Source organism: Podarcis raffonei, chromosome 6 (genome assembly GCF_027172205.1).
Source record: "Podarcis raffonei isolate rPodRaf1 chromosome 6, rPodRaf1.pri, whole genome shotgun sequence".
Lineage (NCBI taxonomy): Eukaryota > Metazoa > Chordata > Lepidosauria > Squamata > Lacertidae > Podarcis > Podarcis raffonei.
In genome coordinates, this window is record NC_070607.1 from 40,857,973 (window position 1) to 40,880,574 (window position 22,602).

Below are 22,602 nucleotides of genomic sequence, written 5' to 3' on the forward strand. Positions count from 1 at the left end.
AACGGCAGCCCCTTCGTTGGCGGCGGCTGCCTCAGGCGGGCCATGGCTCTGACCGGGGGGTCTCTGTCGCCTCAGCGCCTGGCCTGGGCCTCTGGCAGGGGCCTTTCGCGGTGGGAGGGAGGTTTCTTTCCCCTCCCGCATCTTTATGGAAGTGCTCAGATCTCGCTCTGGCCTCACAGCCGCGGCCCTTAAGTCAGCCTAAAGGAGGAAGAGAACGTGTATCCTACACCCGAGTGTCTTCCTCGTGTGAGCAAGGCATGCCTCCCCGTTCTTCTGGAGCCAAGACAGAGAGTGGTCTGCTTGGCACCCTCACGCGAGGAAGTGTCATACCCTCCCGACATTTCTCCGATTAAAACAGGGACATCCTATTCCAGGTCCTCCAACATTTCTCCGGTTAAAATAGGGACATCCTATTTCAGGCCCTCCCGACATTTCTCCCGTTAAAATAGGGACATACTATTCCAGGCCCTCCCAACTTTTCTCCCGTTAAAACAGGATGTCCTAAGGAAAAGCGAGACATTCTGGGATCAAATCAGAAACCAGGATGGTTTCTGTAATTCCAGGACTGTCCCTGGAAAATAGGGACACTTGTAGGGTCTGTGATGTTCCCCTCAACAGTATGCAGGTGGTCCAGGAGAATGACATGAATGAGCTCCACAGGAGTAATTTCTGACCTGACCTACCTAACAGCTGGTGGGTGGTTTTCTCTCCTGGAAATCTTCTGGAGGAGAAATGAAACAAGAGTTCTGACACCTTGAAGACATTTAATGGATTTATTATAGCAGAAGTTCTTACGGACTTCAGTCTCACTTCATTAGATGCGTTGAGTGCCACAGTTGCTTGCATGCATACTTTGTGGGAGGGGGGCTTCTAAAGCAGCAAGATCAGAGGAATATGAAATGCAATGTCAGTTAGGGTTTCAGTGTGTGTAAGCACAGTCGTGGGTTAGCCACTGCTGGCTTAGATTAATTCCTTCCTAATTTTGACACACACCAATGCATAGTCACAGCGCTGTCAAAAATGTTTAAATCAGTATCCTTCCTTTCAGTCTAGATGGATCTGTCTGTAGCGCAGGTGCCACAAGAATAAGTATGAACTTTCTACATTAGTTCCTCTAATGTAGATCACTTTCCCTCCCATATATTTGACAAAGGGAGGACTTTTTTAAAAACAACAACAACACTTCCTGAGTCTCAGGATTTGATTTCCTACTTGTGAGAATTGTGAGGTAAAGCATCATATGGATACATCATATAATAGCTTAAAAATTGTCTCTGCTTAAATGTTTTACATCTCAAATTTAATATTTCTTTTACTAGCAAAAGGGGAGTATAGGATTGGGTGCAAAGCTTTGAAGCATTGCAACAAGTGACAATTACCAAGCATTAAAATGCTAGTAGGACTTCAGCTTCTGAGAGGATCAGTTTTTAAAGTATATGGCTTTTTTATTTTATTTCAGAAGCTATGAAAATCCTTCATCCAGCTTACTCCAAGATCATTACCTTGATTCAACTTGGCGAACTGATATGGGTCTTGTAAGTGTCCTATGAAATGGGCTGTTAACTGAGAGAACGACCAACTTTTTGAAGACATCTTAAGAGGTCTTTCTATCATAATCACTTCAAAAAATAAGTTGGGATTCGAAGGGCATAATAAAAATACAACTTGTGCTGTTCCATGGAAACATACTGAAGTCTTTGAACGATCTGTGTTCCCAGCTATCAGTGTAAAACAGCTGATTGGAACCTGGATTTTCTATACACAGATCTTCAAGTGCTTGCACAAGGGGTATTGCTGATCTGTACATGACAAGGGACCTCCAGATTTCAGCCATGAAATATAAAGAGGTGTCATTCCTGTGTTCTTTACAATGTGCTTATTGAAATTCTTTTCCATGTTCTTTTATCACAGTTTTTAAGAAAGGTATTGGATTTTTGGTGCACTTGAGATTTCTGTTAATCTTTTAAATTCATTAATTGTCACAAATTCCCTGGGAGATTTTGAAAACTTACTTCTTCAGTTCAGCTCTGCATCTGAAAATGAGAAATATTAGCCTCTTTTCTGGGGTTGGTGTTGGAATTAATATATAAAACAAGTGTTCCATAACTTACGTTTTTCTCCTAGCCATGGAGTCTTGATAGCACAATTAGTGAAGAAAACAGGACTGCCATTGAGAAGATGTTGTTGGAAGAAGAGTATCCTTTACTTATTAATCAGCATGACAAAATAGAATCCTCACCCCAGTAAGAAATTAAGCTGTAGTGCAGGATTATAATCAATAGGCTACACTTTGTGATTAGAAATTGCTCCCTGACTACCTGATGGAAACTCTCATTAATCACCAAGGTGCCAGACATCTCTGGCTTCTTTAACAAGAGAGCCTTGCTGTTTCTATCCTTCTACTTGTGTCTGATTAATAATTAAGGTCTGGTGAATTAACATGGCTCAGTCAGCAGGTTTTTGTGCCCTTTGAGTAGTCCTTTGTTTTTTATTCATTTTCAATTACAGTCCAATAATAGCCTCATTATAACAATACCAATTTATAATACAGTTATTAATACCAATCATTCAAATACCAAATTATATAATTTAGATAAAGTGGCCCTCCGCATGCTAAATTTGATGATTTTCTTTATTTCTGCAATCCAAAATCTTATTAGTTTCAGCAACATTCCAGTTGTAATAATAATAATCCCTTATACAGCAACTGCATTATTAATAACTTCTATTTGTGTTGACACATTAAATGATTTATAAAACTGCAAGTGAGGAACTCAAAACTATATCCTTGTTCTTCCTGTGTATGGCAGTTATTCTGTCCGTGGTTCTTCTCCCTGTCCTTGTAAGATATTATGTCTTTCTTTTCCCCAATTGTTGCTGTTATCCATCATGCCTTGGGTGGAGCTGATATCCCAGTGTTGTTCCATAAATTTCTGCATCCCTCCATCCCGTGCTTCATTGTTTTGCACGAAGAGCTTTAACAACTGCTGCAAAAGTTGCTCTGTCCCAGTAAAGACTGTTGTCACCATTTTTCCTCTCAGCCTGGGAAGAAGAGTGGTCTGTCGATCTGCAGATGACTCAATAAAGAACCTTATCAGTTCCTTGGCAGTTTGCAGACTCCTTTCACCCTTCCTTTCAACTGAAGATATATGAGCAACTATACGTCCAATTAAATTCCAAGCCCTCTTAGCGTTATTCAGTTCACTTTGTAAATAATAAAGACATTAGAGGGTTTTCTGCAGGCAAAGTGCTTTTGTTCTCACCGCCTCCCTGCCCCCCGCATTCCATGCCAGAGCGAGAGCCAGGTACCGAGACGAACTGCAAGTGAAGCCCATTCCCCTCATCCCTGGGCAGAATTTGCAAGGATGATTACCCGTAATCATCCCTGTTTTTCCTTTGCCAACAATATCCTGATGTCATGGGGGCTGCCTTCATTAAGGCAGAGTGCGGAAGCCCAAAAAAAAACCTTTTCATGTGTTTATTTCTTTGAAGTTATCCCAAGACAAATGTCTAAAATAAGTTTCAGGAAATTTTGCCCCTTTTGGTTTTTCTTTTGGTTTTTCTTTTTGTTTGTAATTTTGTAATCCCAAAACAGCTGAGCTTAGTTTATATTAATTTAAGAACAGTGACTTATTTCAAGAAACAGCTTTTAAATTCTCATGTTATTGTTGTTATTTAAATGGGCTTGTAACTTTTGAAAGATCATTTGCAAGGTTACTGTGGTGAGTGCTTGCTATTTCTCTCTCTCTGTTCTTCCTCCAACCTGTTACTGAAAGTTGCACAGTTGGTATCAATTTTCTGGCTTTAAACTGTAATCGTAGGCATGCTTAATAGGGAGTAAGCCTCATTGGACGTAGTTTGACTTCTGACCTTTGTCTTTCTCTGCATTAAATAATGTTCTACTGGTGTTTGCTGTTAGTTTATAGCTAATCCATGTACTACAACTTACAATCCATTGGACTGCAGTTACAGATTTTTGGTATGATAAATTATTAATTATGAAAACAGTAGCATGCAAAGAACCTCATTAACAGTACTTTAGAAAATCCTTAATGAATTCCAGATACTATCTATCTAGCAAATCCCTTCCAGAAAAAATTTGGCATGAACTGAAGGAAAGTGATAAAAAGTGCACAAAAAGGTAATGTGGTGTGTAATATTTCAAAGAGGGGGGAATTTGTGTTAAAAAGACTCCCCATCTTTACAAACTTGCCTTTGTCTTGTTTTGCACTTTACAGCCACAAGAAAGAAGCAAAAGTAACGTATGTACTTCTAATGTCACGGCTAAGTATTAAGTGATTGTACTGAATATCTGAATACCTTTAGGACTCATGTTGATGCTTAAAAAAAAAACAAAAACCCTGCAAAAATTGCATTTTTTACGCTGGTTTCTTTGTTGCATACCCTGACGCTACCTCCTGCTTCTTTTAAAAAATCTAGTTTTCTATTTAGGCAGTTCACTAAAATGCCTATACCCAGTTTCGAAGTATATTTATGTACATGTTATTTCTAGTGATTAATTTTTTTAAAAAAAATGTATGTTTAGATACCGTTTCCTGGCATCTTTTTGTTTTACACAAAGGCATTTTGCTTTATTTTTATGTAAGGATACGCTCACCTACAAAATCAGCTAGTGGATCGCTAAAGTGGACAGTGAAAGAAAAAGAACTATTTGAACAAGGACTGGTAAATATTTCCTGTGGTTAATGTTTTTAGTAGTAAATGCCATTAGAAGTGGAAATCTCAATGTTCAATGTTCTTCAGGTAATTAAAAGTGTTTAAGCTACATTTGTACTGCATGGCATGTTATTTGTTTTAAAATGTAACAAACTGTTATACAGTGTACCTTTAGTGAAGAATTTTAATCCTAAAATAGTTTCATGCTGGATGAGATTCCTATGCAGCCAACATGAATTTTTAGATGAAGTGGATTACTCATGTATGATATTTGTGCCTAGCTACTTAATGGGATTTTTTTAGCCATGGGCTCAAGTACTTTTCCTTTTCCTTCACTTTCTCAAAACTCTTACCTGCTATCTTAACACACTTCTCTTGGTAAAAAGCTGCCCCAGAGTGGGAGAGAAAGAGGTTTTTAGTGAGCAAGTAACTTAGATGGGGTAAAAACAAAGCATTGGAAGCTTCAGATGCTATATTAAATTGATTTGTTTTGACTTAAGAGCTGAAGTCATGTTTATTTTCCATTAGGCTAAATTTGGCAGAAGATGGACAAAAATTGCCATGATGATTGGAAGTCGCAATGTTCTCCAAGTAAAGAGCTTTGCCAGGCAGTACTTTAAGAACAAGGTAAACTTGATATAACAACTTTCAGTTGACAGAATGACTTGGTAGCAAACCTTGCCAACAGATTACTAAAAAAGGATTACTTCGTTTGAAGCTTTCTTCGTTAGTCTCCCACAGCAAATGATTTTTGCATTCATTTTTAATTTCCTGTAATATTGACCGCCTGCATTTTTTCAAAAAGGGCTTTTAAATTTGATTAAACTTTAAGGGATAACTCTACCGTTCTTTGTCCACTGTCGACAAAGATCAACAGGGTTATCCGCTATCAACCTTGCTCAGACATGAGCAGCTGAGGTCCATAAGAGGAGGACTCTTATTCTACACCACCATATTGTACTGCTGAATTTACTAAATGGAGGCTTCTTAAAGTCTGAAGCAAGAAGCACATATTTTTCTTTTCCACAGTCAAAAACAGCTGGATAAGTTTTTAGCTGGCAAATGCTGAGCTGTGATAGAAATTCATATTATTATTTGGTTTGATAAGCTGTGTGTTTCCCTTGTGAATGTTGTTATCTGGTGAATGTCATTCACCAAAATTGGCAAAATTAAAGGTCTTTTGCAAGAGGGCCCTGTTTTTATTAAGAAATTTAAGGAAACAACAAACAAACATGACTTAAAATTAATAAATGTCTCTTTTTAACTACTGTTATTCATCTAGACTTTCTTACTTTGTCATCCTTAACTCGTTTTAATGTACTTTTCTGTTAAGGCAAAAACGGATGGCTCAGAAAAAGTGGAACTGCCGCAGTATGTCAATGTTCCTCTTCCCAGCGTCAATCAGGATGATGAAGGGAAGGTGGTGTCATGGGCACTCTTAAGAGGTCGGGCAGACCCTAATCTAAATGCAGTGAAAATTGAAAAATTATCAGATGATGAGGAAGTAGATATTACAGATGAGGTGGATGAGCTACTTTGCAATGTGCCACAGCAAGAAGCTGGAAAGTCTGATTTATTAGATATTCCAAAAAGTCCATCAGGAGAGAGCAGCTGGACAGAGCCTATCTTGGATTCTGCTGGACACATGCCTTCAGTTCTGTTAACATCAAGATTAATTCCAAAGCCAGAGCACAGCACAGTTGAGAGTCTAGAGACTGCAATGTCATGTTCTGAGAACAGTGGTCATGGAACCATGGTTTCAGAAAATCAGAAATGTGATGGGAAAGGAATTTCTGATGATACCGATTGGTTTCCTAATCCAGAGAATTGCAGAGAACAGACAGACTTCACTGAAAACAGTCTTCTTTTCCATCCTTCCAACCAACTGGAAGAGGAGAATCAGATAGATGCAGAGGAGCTCAAGCCACCAGATCAAGAAATAGAAATAGATAGACAAACTGTACTAGAAGAAGAAAAGCAGGCAATACCAGAATTTTTTGTGGGACGACAAGCCAAAACACCTGAGCGCTACCTGAAAATTAGAAACTATATTTTGGATCAGTGGTAAGCAATATAAGCCTGTTGGAAAATTATACAGTGAGGGGTATGTATGCAAAGCAACAGTATGGATATTTAATATCCTTCCTTTACGCAATCCATTTTCCAGACAAGTGATAGCCAGTTCCTTTATTGACTGCAGCTGGTTGATTGTATCTTCCTCCTTTGGAGCTTGACCAGGGTGGGTCATTGGTTAGCTCAAAATTACACATGTTGTGTGTTGGCTTGCTTAGCCCCCAAAGTAGGGAACCTGCCAGACCCTCGTCATTTAGCCCATAAGGCTGTGTTGGCCAAGCCACATCCACATGTCCTACACCTGATGTCATATATGATGTCATGTATGAGGCATGAAAAAAATGTGATTGAGCCGAAAGGGAGCCCTGCACGCAGCAAGACAAGGAAAGTAGCTGATTGTCGGTGCTCACATAATGCATTGCCTTTACCTTCATGGTTTGATTTCAAAGCATGTGGTCAAAAATGGGACATCTGACATGAGGTGATGGATAGGTGGGCAGCTGTGCCCACTTGTTAATACTTGGCCCATGGGGGGTTGGAAGATAAGGCTCTGGCCTAGCCCATGATAGACGACTTCTGACCCAGGTGGGCAAATCTCTGCATGAGTGGAATGGTTCATGTTTAATGGACTCCTACTACTACCACTAGTGGGATACATCAAGAAATATCAAATGCTGCTAACTTAATTGCCCAGGTAATGCTTTATTTTATCATTTTTGGTGGTCTTTTATTATAGGGAAAGAATCAAACCAAAATATCTGAACAAGACTTCAGTACGCCCAGGGCTGAAGAACTGTGGGGATGTTAACTGTATAGGACGGATACACACATACCTGGAGCTAATAGGAGCAATTAACTTTGGTTGTGGTAGGAAGAAAACTTCAGTCTGTTCATTTAGTTTTATATTATTATTCTGCTGTTTCACAAGAGTCTCCAAAATTGCTTGTAATGTTCATCAGTTCTATTGTAACACATTTACTATATAGAAACTAAAACCAGAAAATAAATGGGCCATGGGAAGCATATGGGGGCACATTTAGAAACATATATTTTAAAATTCTGAACAGAAAGAGATAGAAAACATGACCAGTGTGGTTGTTGGTTGAGGCAGAAGTTAGTCCAGAAGGTGCCCTGTGACAATCTTTCACTTACTCTTAATTATAAAATTTACCCCAAATATTGTCCTTCTACGTTGTAGCCTATACACCAGATTTAAAAAATGTGCTTATGTAAAAAAAGGGGGGGAAGGACTACTGTTTAATATTCCTGTTCTTTTGAGTCTCTTATGGTTACCATGGCTGTAGTGGTGTCTAGAAACATGTGACTTTCTTGGACAGGTGATGATTAGTCCTCCTAAGTGTTAGATCTGTTGCCATGGCAGCAGACTGTGGCCAGCTAACCTCCTTTGACTGCCTGCATAGATGCTCAGAATCTACATGTAGCTTTGTTTTTGCGTCCATTCCTCTCTGATAGGTTTCAGAAACCCTTCCTTTCCCTCTTTTCTTACTCAAGTTCCTTGTCTGTGGGAAAGCTAGAACAAAAAGCAAAGCTTTAAGCTCAAACCTATCCTCCAGTCATGGTCAAATGGATCCCCCCAAGAACCACAGAAAGAAGTTGTACTGGGTCAGCTAAGAACTGAACATAGTTGAATGGCAAGGGGAAGTTCTGCCATTATGTGACCCAGTTTGCTTGTCACATTAAGTAATGCTTCTAAACAAACTATGGTTTGAATACTGTGAACAAGCAGCATGCTAGTTCACACAGTGCAAAAGACTTACTAAACGTCCCTGAGGGGGATCTGCACCATTTGGGCCTAGCTTCATTTTTGTATAAAGCCATTCAATATTTTTTCACATTAAAAAAGGACAACTCTTTGTCCTTTCTTTTCTTTCTTTTCTTTTAAAGCTTTGAGAAATAATTGGACCGGTACTATATATTCAGTGAATAGAAGCTAAGAGACACCTGCTGAAATAGTGTACTGTTCAATATGGCCTAAATGCCACTGCCACCTGATATCATTCATGTTTTTTTCTCTTAATTTTCCTTCTAGTGTTGTCTGTGTAGCCCCCTTGGCTTGGTTGGCTCAGGTGGCTAAACATTAGGTGGCATTATTGTTTTGTTTGTGAGACACTTACTTAGCCATGTCATGACTTTCATTTTGTGAAGAACAATTTAAATGATTTATCTTTAACTCTTGGTGATTAGAATCTAAAGACATTCAAGAGTAAAGCCATCATTTGCTTGTGACAACCAGGTACCTCACTTCTTACGCATCTGAGTTAGTTCTCTTGCTCATTTCTACAGAGCAGGCGATATATAATAGACCACAGCAAGTTGACAAAATTCGACCCAGAGAAGGCAAAGACACTATAGAAGCATATCAGCTTGTGCAGCGCCTACAGTCTATGGTACGATGGAAATGTAATTTATGTGCCACATTTCTTCTTTTACTGCCTTTTGATCACATTCCTGCAGTGTGTGACTATAGTATTGCTGATTGGGAAGCCAACTAGAGTACCTTTTCTCACAAACATTGCTTAGATCTTTCTGGGCTAAATAAATTATGTATTGGAGTTCTGCTCATACTACTATTTTTGTATGGGGCTTTTTAAATTATACATTGCTTTCAGGAAAGAATGTTTGTCAAATACATAAAAAGTGGCTCTTTGGATCCAGTGCATTTCACTTCATTGACTGAAACCAAATAAACCGTCTTTTAAGAAATCAAGTGAATAGGAAAGAAATGTATATGTAAGGTGTGTGTTTATGTGTACTGAGTATCTCTACCATAAGTAGAAACCTTACAAATGATTGGTGCATAGAAGCAGAAGTACTGGATGCTGTGCTTTATGGAGTGAATAAATGGTAGTGCTGGTTCTTTAATTCTTATAAAGCACGTTTCTACACTATCTATTGCCAACTTGGAATTGACCCACATCATTTTGGAGTATAGTAATGCAATGTTCACTATGGGCCCAGGTGGCTGATGGCTTAACCTTGACACAAGTTCAAAAAGTAGGTTCAGACCAGTCCAAGTAGACCAGTGATCTGTATTCAGAAGCTTATTGTGAGCATGCCCATCCACATTCTGCTACTCCACAACAATATGTGAATTGCTTATACAAATACTGCTGACTTTATGCCCTTGAACAGACCTGCACATGTGTTTCTGTTTGCCACAGCGTACAAGGAGACGGCGTGTCAGAGACCCCTGGGGAAACTGGTGTGATGCCAAAGATTTGGAAGGACAAACTTTTGAGGTAACATCACTTTTAAACTTTTCTGATATTTTTCAACTCCTCGTGAAAGTCAAGCTGTTCCTGCAGTGATACACTTTTATTTAATTATGTGAGCTGTTACTGTAACCCACCCTCTGAGGTTTCAGGTCAGCTTACAAAAATTTAAACTTAAGTAAAAATATTAAAATATTGCAAAATGAAAGGATAGAGGATTGAGAAGTCAGGTAAAAGAAAAAACCTTTGCCTGATGTCAAAATCGCATGAAGGTAAGAACTACATGAGCCTCTTTGAGTGAGCCCTAAATCTGGTGCTGACCTCTGTCATGTCCCCCGTTACTTGCCTTTTTATAAACTAAAAAGTTCCACGTTTTGTAACCATTCCTCTTAGGGAAGTTGCTCCAGCTCTTTGATCATTTTGTTATTGTGTTCTAAAACATGATTCAAGAGCCAATGACCAAAAGTTCAGAACCAGAGGTCATCCATGAAATTTATATGCTGTAGGTTTAAAACAGGCAAAAGCATGATGTGCTTCATGTAACGTGTGGAATAAACTGTTGCAGCAGTAGCATAAGTAAACAGATCTAAAGTTCGTGAATGAAAGGTCTTCGTGTAAATAGGAGATAAAATACTTGGGTATGGGACTTCTGTGTTTCGAACCAGCATACTTCTTAACATCAAATACCTCTGAGAAGCCATCTTTCCTGTTTCACGAGCTTCCCTAGAACATCTAGTTGGCTACTCTGAGTGCTGAAGTAGGTGAACCTTTCAGTTTGACATACTATAGCTATACAGTGGTCTTAACAGAAGCACTATGTAGCAGGTAGGAAGGAAGGCCCTTGCCTAGAGGTGGAGTGACAAAATCTTATGCTGTTTCATAGTTTGGTTGAACTTGGAACAGTAAATGGGAAAGTGAAGGAAGTTCTTCCAGCTTTCTATAAAAACAAACAAAACAGCTACTTTTGGTCTTGGTTCCCTGAGGCCCCTCTTAATAGTGACAGCAGCTGTGGGCACCTACTAAATTCAGGACAACTGAGGTTCATTGTGCTTAAGCCCACTGATTGAGCTTCAGGCTGTTTTAACTAATCAAGATGTTTTGTTTTTAGCACCTTTCTGCTGAGGATCTAGCTAAGAGGAGAGAAGAGGAGAAGCTGAAACCACCGAAAGCATCTAAAGGACAAAGGCAGCCCAAAAGGTTTACATTTTTGTATATGCCTACAACATATTTTAGAAAAAGTAGCTTATGTTACTTTCAGTATGATTCCTGCTTATCAGCAGCACTTACGTGCTACTTATGTGCTACTTCACTGAGCCCAAAGCGCAGTTCACAAATGCGGAGATACTCCTGTGACTCTTAAAAACTACCACATAAGTCTACAAGTTCAAACAATTTGCTAGTTTTGTATATAGTAATTAAAACTACAATAGAATAAATGTGATTTAAAAAAATGAGTTTTCACCTTTATTAATTGTATATTTTCAGAGCAATTTTCTTTCATTTTATAGTTCATTTGATCCCTTTCAGCTGATCCCTTGCTGTTCCTTCACAGAAGAAAAACCAGTAAGTATGAGTTAATAAATAAGCAAGAGCACACCTTTGTTTACTTAAGCAGACTTTCCTTATCATTTTTATCTTTTCAGGAGCCATTCCAAGTAACAGTAGCTGCAGAGGCACTTCTCATCATGGATTTGGTAAGAACTATACTTTATACCCATTTTCCCGATTTGTTTGGTTCACTTCAAAGCACAAAGCGAAGGCTTGATCCATGCCAAAACCACAATTACCCTCCATATTGCTGCTGTTGAGACTACTGCTATACCATCTGCACCCTTTAACTGGCCAAGCTTTTTTTTTTTCTGGCTTACCTAAGGCATGGGTGATGGCTGTAACAGCCCATAATTTCTTGTTTCTGTAGAAGATGATAACCCTGAGAAAATCTCTAACCAGGTATGGGAATAAGCTGTCATAAATGCGATGCTGCTACACAACAGTATAATGCTTCTTATGAGCATGGGTGATTAGTCATGCCAGAAGAGAAACTCATAATGTTAATATAATCACCTGCAAGGGAAAAGTAAATTCTATCTTTTAACAGCTTTCTTGCTGAAATGGGGGAATATTTGTACTTTTGCTTTTTTCATCTGTTGTCGATCCATAAGTAACTGTTGGAGCCTCAAGGCCACTATTTAGTGCTTTTCCTACTAAGTAAAGATGGCTGTGTAATTTTTGATCTTCACAATCCCTTATGGGAGCAACTGACTTGATTTTTATCAGCACTGGCCAAAATGCCCAGGTAATGACCTGGTTTAGCCCCAGGAAAAGGGAGGGAGTACATAAAGCTCATTCATTCACATAGCACTAAACCACAGTTTAGGGTTGGATCTAAGTGCAGCATCTGTGTAATTATTGGTGGTAAAGCAGAGGTGTGAAGAGCTTTCAGGGTGTGGGTGGGTGGGGTTACCATACATGGTTTCACTACAGAACTCTTTAAGATATCCAAATGATTTTTTTCTTATGTCTTTAGCATGCCCATGTTTCAATGGCAGAAGTAATAGGACTGCTAGGTGGAAGATACTCTGAAACTGATGGAATAGTTGAAGTAAGTATCATGCATGTTTAACATTCAGTAACATGAGAGCAGGCCTTATCTGGGATGGCTCCCTGAATGTGGAATGCCCTTCACCTTAGAAGAATGGGAATGGCTGGTGCTCACTGTATTGCCCTTTCAGCATCAGCTAAGACCCATCTACTTTTCCAAGGTTTTATGGAATATTTTTCCCCCCAAACTACAGTATTTTTAAAAACTTTATTACTATTTTTATCTGGTTTTATCTGCTCCTTTGGGACATTATTATAATATTTATGGTTTAATATGTTTGTAACCTGAAGTAATAAACATAAACACCAAACAGCCTTAATCTAGTCTAGTGCAGTAGGCATTAAACCGGCCCATTACAAGGACCAGATCTTAGTACCTGCTCATGTGCCCAGAGGGATTAGAGGGAAACAGGATATTCTCATGATTTATGGGAGCATCTTTCAGTAGACTGGATTAACCCCAGAGGCTATTGCAGCATCCATATATAAGCATCCTTTAAGCATCTTACTATATCCTTGTAATACTTTTCCTTTAGTCAGTATGGAATTCAGGAAGCTGCTAGTTTTTTGAACAATGGAGCAATCCTACACCCAAGAAGATGGTTTGAAGCAAGGTGTGAGTGAAGCTGGTGAAAAGTATACCAGATTTAAACTCTCTTCAGGAGCAGGGCTACGTATGGCTGAGTTGGCTTAAGTGTAGCAAAGGGGAAACAAGCCTTTAAGATAGTGTTTGAGTTATATCACCCTTTTTGCTATCTTAACTGTAATCTCTTGTCATGCCAGTTTAAGTTCAGCCAGGCTCTGGGGGGAATATGCCAGCATATGTATTGCTGGACCACAAGGATGAGGAGTTATGTCAGCATACCCTTGACTACCCTGAGAACCTCCTGGCTCAGGTGACATTATGCTGGATCCTAGCTCTGTTCATCCCAGCAGATCTTGCTCTATCGGATTGCTCCCTATGTGTATTGTCCTCAAGAATCAAACACTACACCACCACTGAATTGTAAGGCCTCCAATCTGATTGGTTCATTACAGATTTGCGCAGCAGAACCGTGCAATAGCCTCAGTACAGGATTGCAGTGTGAGATGGACCCAGTATCTCAAACACAGGCATCGGAGACACTTGCTGCTAGAGGTTACAGTATTATTGGGTGGTATCATTCTCACCCTGCCTTTGACCCTAATCCTTCAATACGAGATATTGATACGCAGGCAAAATACCAGGTAACAACCTCCGCCCCCCCAGATGTGTGTGTGTGTATACAAGGGGACTGACTTTGCTTTATTGATGTTTAATTTAATAATATTGAGCAAAGGAAAACTAGAAATGATGTAAATGGTAATATTTCAAAGTATTATCCAAATAATTTATTGATCCTTTACTTTAAAGTGACTACTTGTAATTGTAAGATGGGGGTTTTTCAGAAAGCAAGTTTGCATTGCATTCTTGATTATTTTCATAGACACAAACTTTAAAAAAATAAAATTATTGCCCCTTTATATTTTTCCATACAGAGCTATTTCTCCAGAGGTGGGTCAATGTTTGTTGGTGTGATCATAAGTCCTTATAATCGAAATAACCCTCTTCCGCATTCCCAGATTACTTGTCTGGTAATCAGTGATGAGACCAGTCTTGATGGATCCTATCGTAAGTGGTTTTTTTAAAAAAATTCTTAATGCCTATCTTCTTCCTATCTTCATCATTTAAGTTACATTTTGAAAGAGGAAGAATTCGGTGACTGGTAAGACAAGGGAAATAATATATATAATTTAAAAGAAAGAATAAATATAATACAATAGGCTGCAGCCCTAACCCTGGTGACTTCCAAGTAAGTCCCATTGGATCCAGTAGGGCTTCCTTCTGTGTATACATGGTTAGGATTAGAAACTTTTGGAATATAAGATTTGCACTGTAAATAATATGGGGGTGTTTTACTTGAACAGAGAAGGTAATGTTAATCCTCACGGAGAGCAATCACTGCATGTTTTAGGGGGTTGTGGTAAGGGTGTCTTTTGAGAAATGAAAATAGCAATAGCACAAGATGATCAGGAATCAAGGATTCATTTGAATCACTCTGTTAAGAAGAGAAATGTTTTTGGATGATACCCAACATTAGAGTGGAATTGTTGAGATTAGTGAATCTAAGTAATTTATGTTCACTGCAGTGAATCTACTCTACAGTAGATGGATATTGCCTTCTGTGTGTAGCATTCCATGACCTGGTTGGGATGAAACAATAGAATCAGGATTTAGGGGTTCAGATTGCCCAAATTCCTCGCACCCACATGCATGCAAATTCCCCAAGCCCCCTCTACCCAGATGCTGAAAGGTAGATTAAGAACACTCCTGGATTTGTTTTAACTAGAGTTAATAATGATCACTTGTAGATAGAAGGGTCAGGTAAGGAAGGAAATTCATGCACATGGGGTGAGGGTGGAGGCAGCACGTAGATTTGAGACTATTCCCTGAACACTAGGTCCTGTTACAATCAATCTGGCACAACTGCTTAACCTTATGCTCCTCGTTTCTACTTGTACACAACTTTCCTCTATGCTGCAAATTGCTTATCCTGTAAGTGGGGAGGGGGGGGGAATCTCATCAGTATCCATGAAATGTCTGAGGGTCTGTAAGTATAGGAAGCACTTTTTTCTGAATTTGAATAATCTAGTTAAACCTGAATCTTAGAAAATACTATCATTCACAAAGCAATTTTGATAAATGTGAGGAAAAAATCTTTTTAAAATAGAAACCTGATCATATGGAATAGGGTGAAAATCTAAAAGTGCCAAAGTTAGTCTTTAATCTCTCAGTGACAAAGCCGGTCTTGAAATCCCTCTTTTGATATTATCATTAATACTTTCCTTAGCAGATATCCTGAGCATGAGGACAATTACAGTTTGAATAAATGAAATGCAGATTTATCTTGCTGTGGAAAGAGGGGGAGGAAAAAAAGTATTGTCAATTTCAGCCATTGAAGGTTTACATGTGCAAAATGTTGTGCATATGAGAGAGAGAGAGAAACAGCCTAGTGCTCTCCAGATACGTTGAACTACAACTCCTATCAGCCCTGGGGTAATGGAAGTTATAGTACAAAACATATGGAGGACATCCAATTGGGGGAGCCTGGCTTAAACAGACATTTGTCATGTGATATAGGACCAGAAATAGAAGTCCAGAGCACTTTGAATGAATGGGAATTGTCCCGTGCTTCAGATCAGAGTCTTACTTTGCATTCAAACAAATATTTCTACTTCACAAAATATTGCTGTTAAACCTAATTCTGGGATTGAAGCTACTTCAGGCTACAACTAGGCTAAATGGGCTCACTCTTGATGGTACATTGCTGTTTTATGTGCACATATTTTTGCTCTTCCCAGGGATGTAAGATACGCGTGTCAAAAAGTAGGAAGTGTAATATTCCATGCATAATATGTTTTAATGGCTTGCAGGCCTGCCATACAAGTTTGAAGTGGGACAGATGTTGGAAGAACCTAAATGGGAATTAGTACTGGAAAAAACACGATGGATAATTGAAAAATACAGGATGTCTCATAGGTGTGTGGCTGCTTGCATTTCAGAATCTTGTAGTAAGCCAGTTCCAAATTACTGTATTTGCATTTCAATAGAGAATGTTTTTATATATCGACTGATACAGTGTTGTCATATTTTTCCAACAGCTGGGTGCCGATGGATAAAATCTTCCATAGAGATTCAGACTTGACCTGTCTGCAGAAGGTAATAATAGTAAATACATTTCCTTCTTGCCTATAAATATCTAAAGAAGTCTAATCTTGTCTAGTTATAATAGAAATCTTAAATATTCGTGGAACTGGGTTGGAAGCAACAGGCATATGCAAAAGCTACCCAAATGTAACTAACGTTTGTTGGCTACTAATGTTTTGTGTTTTCCTTCAGGGTAGCTTGTCGTTTTGGTTTTTGCAAATGGGTTTCAAAATGTTTTCATAAAAATGTCTTTTGATTTAATTGTTACATTTGAGGATGGGCTACGAAGTAGGATGTTTTCCTGTCATGGGTATCATTTTAGGTGCCTGTCTCTTAATAGTGGAATGGGTGTCTTACATAGGCAGTGAAAAACAAATTTTAGATGGTGCTGTGCGGAATTGTTTTTCTTGGACTGTGGATAGCGATATCCACAAATTAGAGGGGTTCTTTTGCTTTGGTCACTTTTGCATGGATTTTGGTAAAGGATACTTAGAGAGTTATGAAAGTTTGTGACAAGTTGCACATATAATAGTACATGTTAGTAAATTTTAAAGTTCAAATGTGCTAACACACTGTAGGATTATTCACTCCTTTGACAGTTCTTTGAACAGAAGCCAGCTGTTGAATGAATGAAAGATCTGTGTAAGTGGTCAGATACAGTTGAATTAGCGCTAACATATATAGAGCAAGTCCTTAGGGTATTCGGTTTAAGGAATACCAATAGATTTGTGATGGCTTTTCTTCCTAAATGTTACTTCAATGCTGGTTTGTTTGTTTTTTCTTTGATCTGAAACTAGTTGTTGGAGTGTATGAGGAAGACTCTAGGCAATGTGGCAAATAGTTTCATCGCTGAAGAATTCCTGGCACAGCTAGAAAACTTATTCCTTTCAACATACAATTGTGAGAAATGGAATGATACTACTGAAGAAAATAGCATGTGTCCAAATGACCTGCCAATATGATAGTGCTGAAAAGAATAAATGCTCACTTTATTATAAAGTGTCCATTCTTGAACGTGACAGCATCCACTGCGGGTCAAGAAAATGACTGTTACTGAAAGACAGTGTGAAACAATCATGACAAACTATCTGATCTCTGACATAACTTCTAATCTTCTGAAATTATGGTTGTGTTGCAAAGAGATGAATGAACTACTTGGCAGCCCACCACTTGGATAAAACAGTTGCGCCATTTGTTGCCCCAAATAGCTGAAGTAATAGTGTTCTGCTTGGACCAAGAGCTATTAGAAATTTGATGTTAACATAAATTAGTTATATTGCCTACCTTGTGCCATTTTAGGGAACACCCCTGTGTTATACATTTCAATGTCTAATGTATCTGCAAGCACATTTTGTCCAGTGGATAAACTGAGTTGTATTGCATATTGCTGAAATCGGGAACGGATGGAAAACCACAAGACAACAGTGATAATCATTTCTCATTGAGCATCTCAGCCTTGAGTTTCTCACTTGATTCGTGCCCAGCCCATTCAAGAGGCTTACTGCTTTCAACAGAAGTCTGCAATAGCAAAACAATATTGGACTAATAAATCCTTCATATCAAATTCTTCTGTCCAGATTAATTGTATAGATTTGCAGTGTTTGGGTGGCCTTGTTCATTTCTCAAGAACTAGGGGAAGAAGGCTGAGACTTTCCAAACAGAAATTAAGAATTGTGATTAAAACATTCCTTTGACCCTTGCGTATCACAACTCAGAATATGTACTAAATATGAAAGACATACAAATGAGTAAGAAATTTTCTGAAGGATTATATAACTTTATTCTTGAATCCCAGGTGGACTTTTTTTATTTTTACCCTGTGGAAGTTATGGATGAATGTGCAACATATTCCACTTTAGCCCCTTTAGTTCAGTATTAGAATATATTTGACTCAGTAATCATCTGCATGCAAGGGACCCTATATCATAGTGCACTAGGTGTATTCGCATTGCTTTTGAAATATTGCCTGTTACTTGACTCCTTAGACCATTACGACTTCCAAGTTGCATGTGATCCAATGCCTCATCTTCCCCATTGAAATTCTAGCATATTGCTAAATAATATCTGGAAATTCCTCTGGATTGGAATATCCAAAACCATAGTTTATGTTTTACAGAGTTATGTGATAATCATATTGCAGCTTCTAAATTTTATTGTTTACATCCTTATTGTAAATCTGCATATTGCATAGGACAGCAATGTAAATATTGTATATTTGTACAGAAGAGAATTACTGGACTATTTGACCCTCATATAAAAGCACAATACAGGTATATTTGCCCATGATGTCTTTATCAGGAATTGAGAAGGATTTTATCATTAAAACAATGCAAAGAACTCTTCTTGCTCACATTGCCCCTTCAATAAATTGTGTGAAGATGATTTCAATGTTGTTTGGCTTCAAATTAGTATTTCTGTACATAAAAAAATGAAAAAAAATCCCAAGAACATTGCAGATTTATTTGTTTTTCTCTCATAGATTTGCATTTAGGAGCATCATTTTGTATCAAATAATTAAGTACTAAATGCTAAACAGTACAAGATCAATTTCAATTTCTAATTGCACATATTTTGAACTTTGGGTCAAAAAGCCAGGCAGACTTTGTTGCTTGTTCATTGTATGTAAATATTAAGGTTTTGCACCGACCGCAAGATTTGGTTTTCATCCTGATTTGGCATTTATTTGTAAATTGGACTGCCTCATAGTTTGTCAGTTCTGGGTCCAAATTTGTTTTAGAAAAATGAAGCTTAAGTCCCCCTATCTTTAATCAAAAGTGGCTGAGGATTTTTTTCTGCTTTTCTTTTGACGGAATTAGATAACACCTTTAGGCAAAGTAGCCCCTCCAGAGTGCATATAGCCTGCCAAATCAGACAAATTCGTCAGGGATTTATTGTGCTGGGCACCTTTACAATTTGATATATTTTTTAAAAAAGAGAAATATCTATAGGGTTTTGGGGGGGGGGATTGGATGAAATCTACAGGTATGACAGACTCTTCTGAAGGAATGTATGCTGCTAAATTGCGTAAGGATCACTCCAGTGGTTTTTCTGAAAGGGGAAACCACTTTACAGTTTGGGAAAGGTGCCCCTCAGGTAAGAAACCTGCCCAGTTGCAGACAAATAGTGCCGGGGGCTTTGTGGTATGCACATTTAAAGTTGATTTTTGTGGAAGAGAACTATACATTGCAACCACTTGGTTTGGTGTGCAATGATTTTAATTGGAAAAGGTGCTGCATGGAAAATAACCTGCAAAATTTCAAGCAAACAGCTCTAGCAAAGAGCACAGGACAGAAAGGAGCAAGGTGATAAATTTGACATCCCTTCACCAAAGCACTGTGATTGGAGAGCCTTGGTATAATAATTCCCTCTGATTTCAAGTTAGGTGTGTCTGTCACAAAAGAGCTCTCCACATCCTGGTGTTATGTCAACCCTTGGGGGAAATGCTTCAATTTCTGGAGACACAATGCCATAGTTTAACATCTCAATCTCTGAAGTGTTTCATCAGTCCTCTGTTCAGGATACACTGAAGAGATGGCCCTTTGGCTCAGACAAGCCCAGAATCTTCCTGAAGCAGCCCCACTTTGGTTCTTCATTTGGGAGTTACCTGAATTATTTGCACACCCCTAGTAAATGCTCCGTCGTTACAGCATTTAGCCCTCTCTGACACAGGAAAAGAATCAGTTCCTAAACAATTATGAGCAGGCTGTTTGCAGTATCTCTTTGTGAGGGCTTTATTTTGCAAAGCAAAATAAACCGTATGACATCTTTATTTTACAACATCTGAAGATGAGAATTATCACTTCTTAGAACCATACATTCTGGCACCAGTGAGCAAGTTCAGGCTATTTTTATTTTCCTACTAATTTCTTTTTTCCGGGGGGGGGGGAGATTAAAATTTTGTGTAAATATTACAATGGCTGAAATTAGCTGTGGTTGAAACTTGAATGAAGCCAGCAGAGGGAGCTATGTGACAACTAATTTAAAGGAGTGACTCCTTAATTTATAGTAATGTCCCAGTTATCCCAAAGACATTGAAATACTTTTGCCTTTGCAATTACTGGTACCAACATAGAATCATAGTTGGAAGGTGCCATATAGTCCAAACGCTTGCAATTCAGGAATCTTTACCCAATGTGGAGGCTTATATGGACAGAAATGCTCTTTCTTGAACTACAACAGTAAAGTGCTGAAGTAGTTAACATTTTACCAGTGATTGCAGCAACTTCATTCGACCCCTCTGATTTCTGCTAATAATAATAATTATTATTAATAAAACAACCACCCATCTGACTCGGTGTCACCCAGCAAAATATTAAAAACACAATAAAACATCAACCATTAAAAACATTCCTGAACGGGACTGCCTTTAAAGGTAAAGGTTTAGATGTCTTCTAAAAGTCAAATACAGTGGTACCTCGGGTTAAGAACTTAATTTGTTCTGGAGGTCCGTTCTTAACCTGAAACTGTTCTTAACCTGAAGCACCACTTTAGCTAATGGAGCCTCCTGCTGCCACCGCGCCACTGCCACACGATTTCTGTTCTCACCCTGAAGCAAAGTTCTTAACCCGAGGTACTATTTCTGGGTTAGCAGAGTCTGTAACCTGAAGCGTCTGGAACCCGAGGTACCACTGTAGTTGTCAAACAGATAAACATCTGATGGGAGGGTGTTCCACAGCTGTATCTCCAAATCAGAGAATTTGGACCTCAACAAATTCAAGGCTACACCCGAGTTCTGTTAGGTTCTAACTAAAATTCAGGCTGCAAAATCAGCTTCAAACTGTTTCGCTGACCCCCTTAGGAGGAGGTTGCCATCCAAAGACTGGGGAGAGATTCCCAGCCAGCAGGGGACATAGGTGTTTTTGTTTTTCGTCCACTCTGCTGCCCAGTAATAGGCTTGCTCACACACAGTAATTAAGCTGGTCAAAATTCACAGCACTAGTCTCTTAACTCAGTAATAAAAGGCTTACATAAGCTTGGCATCAGTGTGTCAAAAGATAAAGAGGCCGGAAAAGATAAGGCGTGTAATAAGCAGGAAGTCATCCAAACCGCCCTGACTCACTTTATAAGCCTCTGACCTAATGGAGGTAAGACGCAGGAAGATGGGAGGCAAGAAAAGTGGTTCAGTGGCTGTCGCTTTTTGGACATGCAGCTGAATATTGGATCAGAAGGGCAGTAACAACAAGCAAATGATCAGATGTGTAGTAACATTTACTCAAATCCTGGGTAGTAGGCATAATGAGGAGTGGTAGCTGGTTGCATTAAATCTAAATAGGTGTGTTTGTGGGGTGGTGGTGACTAGTGAGATGGGTTCTTCTGTTCCTCTGCCAGGCTGGAAGCCACAGCACTGCAGCTTCATCCTGCACTTAACATGGCAGCACAAAAAGGCCAAGAGACCTTCTGTGTGAAGGTGCTTCCCCATGCCAGCCCTTGCGTTTTCCAGCGGCTTGATGCTAGCGTGTGGCATGGTATGCCACTCACGCATGCACCCAGAGCTTGTTACGCCAATAGTCTGGGACAGGAACTGTCTTGGGTTTCAAAATAGCATTAAAGAAAGGTGGAAAAGTCAAGGATACAGAGTTTAAGGGTGATTAGCAGTTTGTAGCCAGCTACTGGACCAGACATTCCCAACCTTTGGCCCTCCAGATGTTTTGGACTACAATTCCCATCATCCCTGGCCACTGTCCTGTTAGCTAGGGATCATGGGAGTTGTAGGCCAAAACATCTGGAGGGCTGCATGTTGGGGATGCCTGTACTGGACCAATGCTTCAGAGTTATTTAGGCTGCAAGCCAGTGCACAGTTACCTGGGAGGAAATCCCACAGAACTCAGTGGCAAAGCCTTCTGATGGATGGGATTCAGCTATTAGAAATATTCCTGATGTGTTCCCCATCAAATAATGTAATTGAGAAAAGTCTCTATGGTTTTTAGCAGAAATTTATTTTGAAAAGGAGCTTTCCGGAGATAAAATGGTGTTGTTTGTAGGGCAAAATTCTACCAGTTCTTTCTAAGGGCTAAAGCAAGACCCAGGTGTGTCAAGTTTTTTAATACTTAGGTTGATCTTTCACTTAAGTGTTGCTTAGAATTAATGAACCTAACTTATGCTGTTCAATGAATTCTATGCGTCTGCTCTGATTAAACTCCACCCTTAGTGTGTCCTAGGTGAGATTTGCACCACTGAGCCACATGTTATTGACCACTGTGGTTGTTTCCAGACAGAAGCTTAATATTTGAGAAAATATGAGTTGGCATTTTGATTCAGATGATGTATGGATGTGCCAAGCCTGCAGTAAAC

The 22,602-nt window shown here is 39.0% G+C and overlaps 1 protein-coding gene across 7 annotated transcripts in view; it reads left to right on the forward strand.

Annotated features, from left to right (window-relative positions):
• The window catches only part of MYSM1 (Myb like, SWIRM and MPN domains 1), a 286,494-nt gene extending 267,801 nt beyond the window's left edge, over window positions 1-18,693 (forward strand). For 2 of the 7 annotated variants that reach the window (XM_053392253.1, XM_053392255.1), the window contains exons 2-19: window positions 1,460-1,535; window positions 4,064-4,141; window positions 4,239-4,262; window positions 4,608-4,686; window positions 5,206-5,304; window positions 6,011-6,741; window positions 7,487-7,617; window positions 9,055-9,158; window positions 9,933-10,010; window positions 11,092-11,180; window positions 11,492-11,546; window positions 11,627-11,677; window positions 12,511-12,585; window positions 13,623-13,811; window positions 14,103-14,235; window positions 16,038-16,143; window positions 16,266-16,323; window positions 17,109-18,693. In XM_053392253.1, the coding sequence (XP_053248228.1) occupies window positions 1,460-1,535; window positions 4,064-4,141; window positions 4,239-4,262; window positions 4,608-4,686; window positions 5,206-5,304; window positions 6,011-6,741; window positions 7,487-7,617; window positions 9,055-9,158; window positions 9,933-10,010; window positions 11,092-11,180; window positions 11,492-11,546; window positions 11,627-11,677; window positions 12,511-12,585; window positions 13,623-13,811; window positions 14,103-14,235; window positions 16,038-16,143; window positions 16,266-16,323; window positions 17,109-17,273 (2,321 nt within the window). In that variant the 3' untranslated portion in view covers window positions 17,274-18,693. Of the gene's footprint in view, window positions 1-1,458; window positions 1,536-2,124; window positions 2,196-4,063; window positions 4,142-4,238; window positions 4,263-4,607; window positions 4,687-5,205; window positions 5,305-6,010; window positions 6,742-7,486; window positions 7,618-9,054; window positions 9,159-9,932; window positions 10,011-11,091; window positions 11,181-11,491; window positions 11,547-11,626; window positions 11,678-12,510; window positions 12,586-13,622; window positions 13,812-14,102; window positions 14,236-16,037; window positions 16,144-16,265; window positions 16,324-17,108 lie in introns of all 7 variants that reach the window. The other 5 variants (XM_053392254.1, XM_053392252.1, XM_053392249.1 and 2 more) reach the window with 5 other exon arrangements.
• Window positions 18,694-22,602: the final 3,909 nt, after the last annotated feature.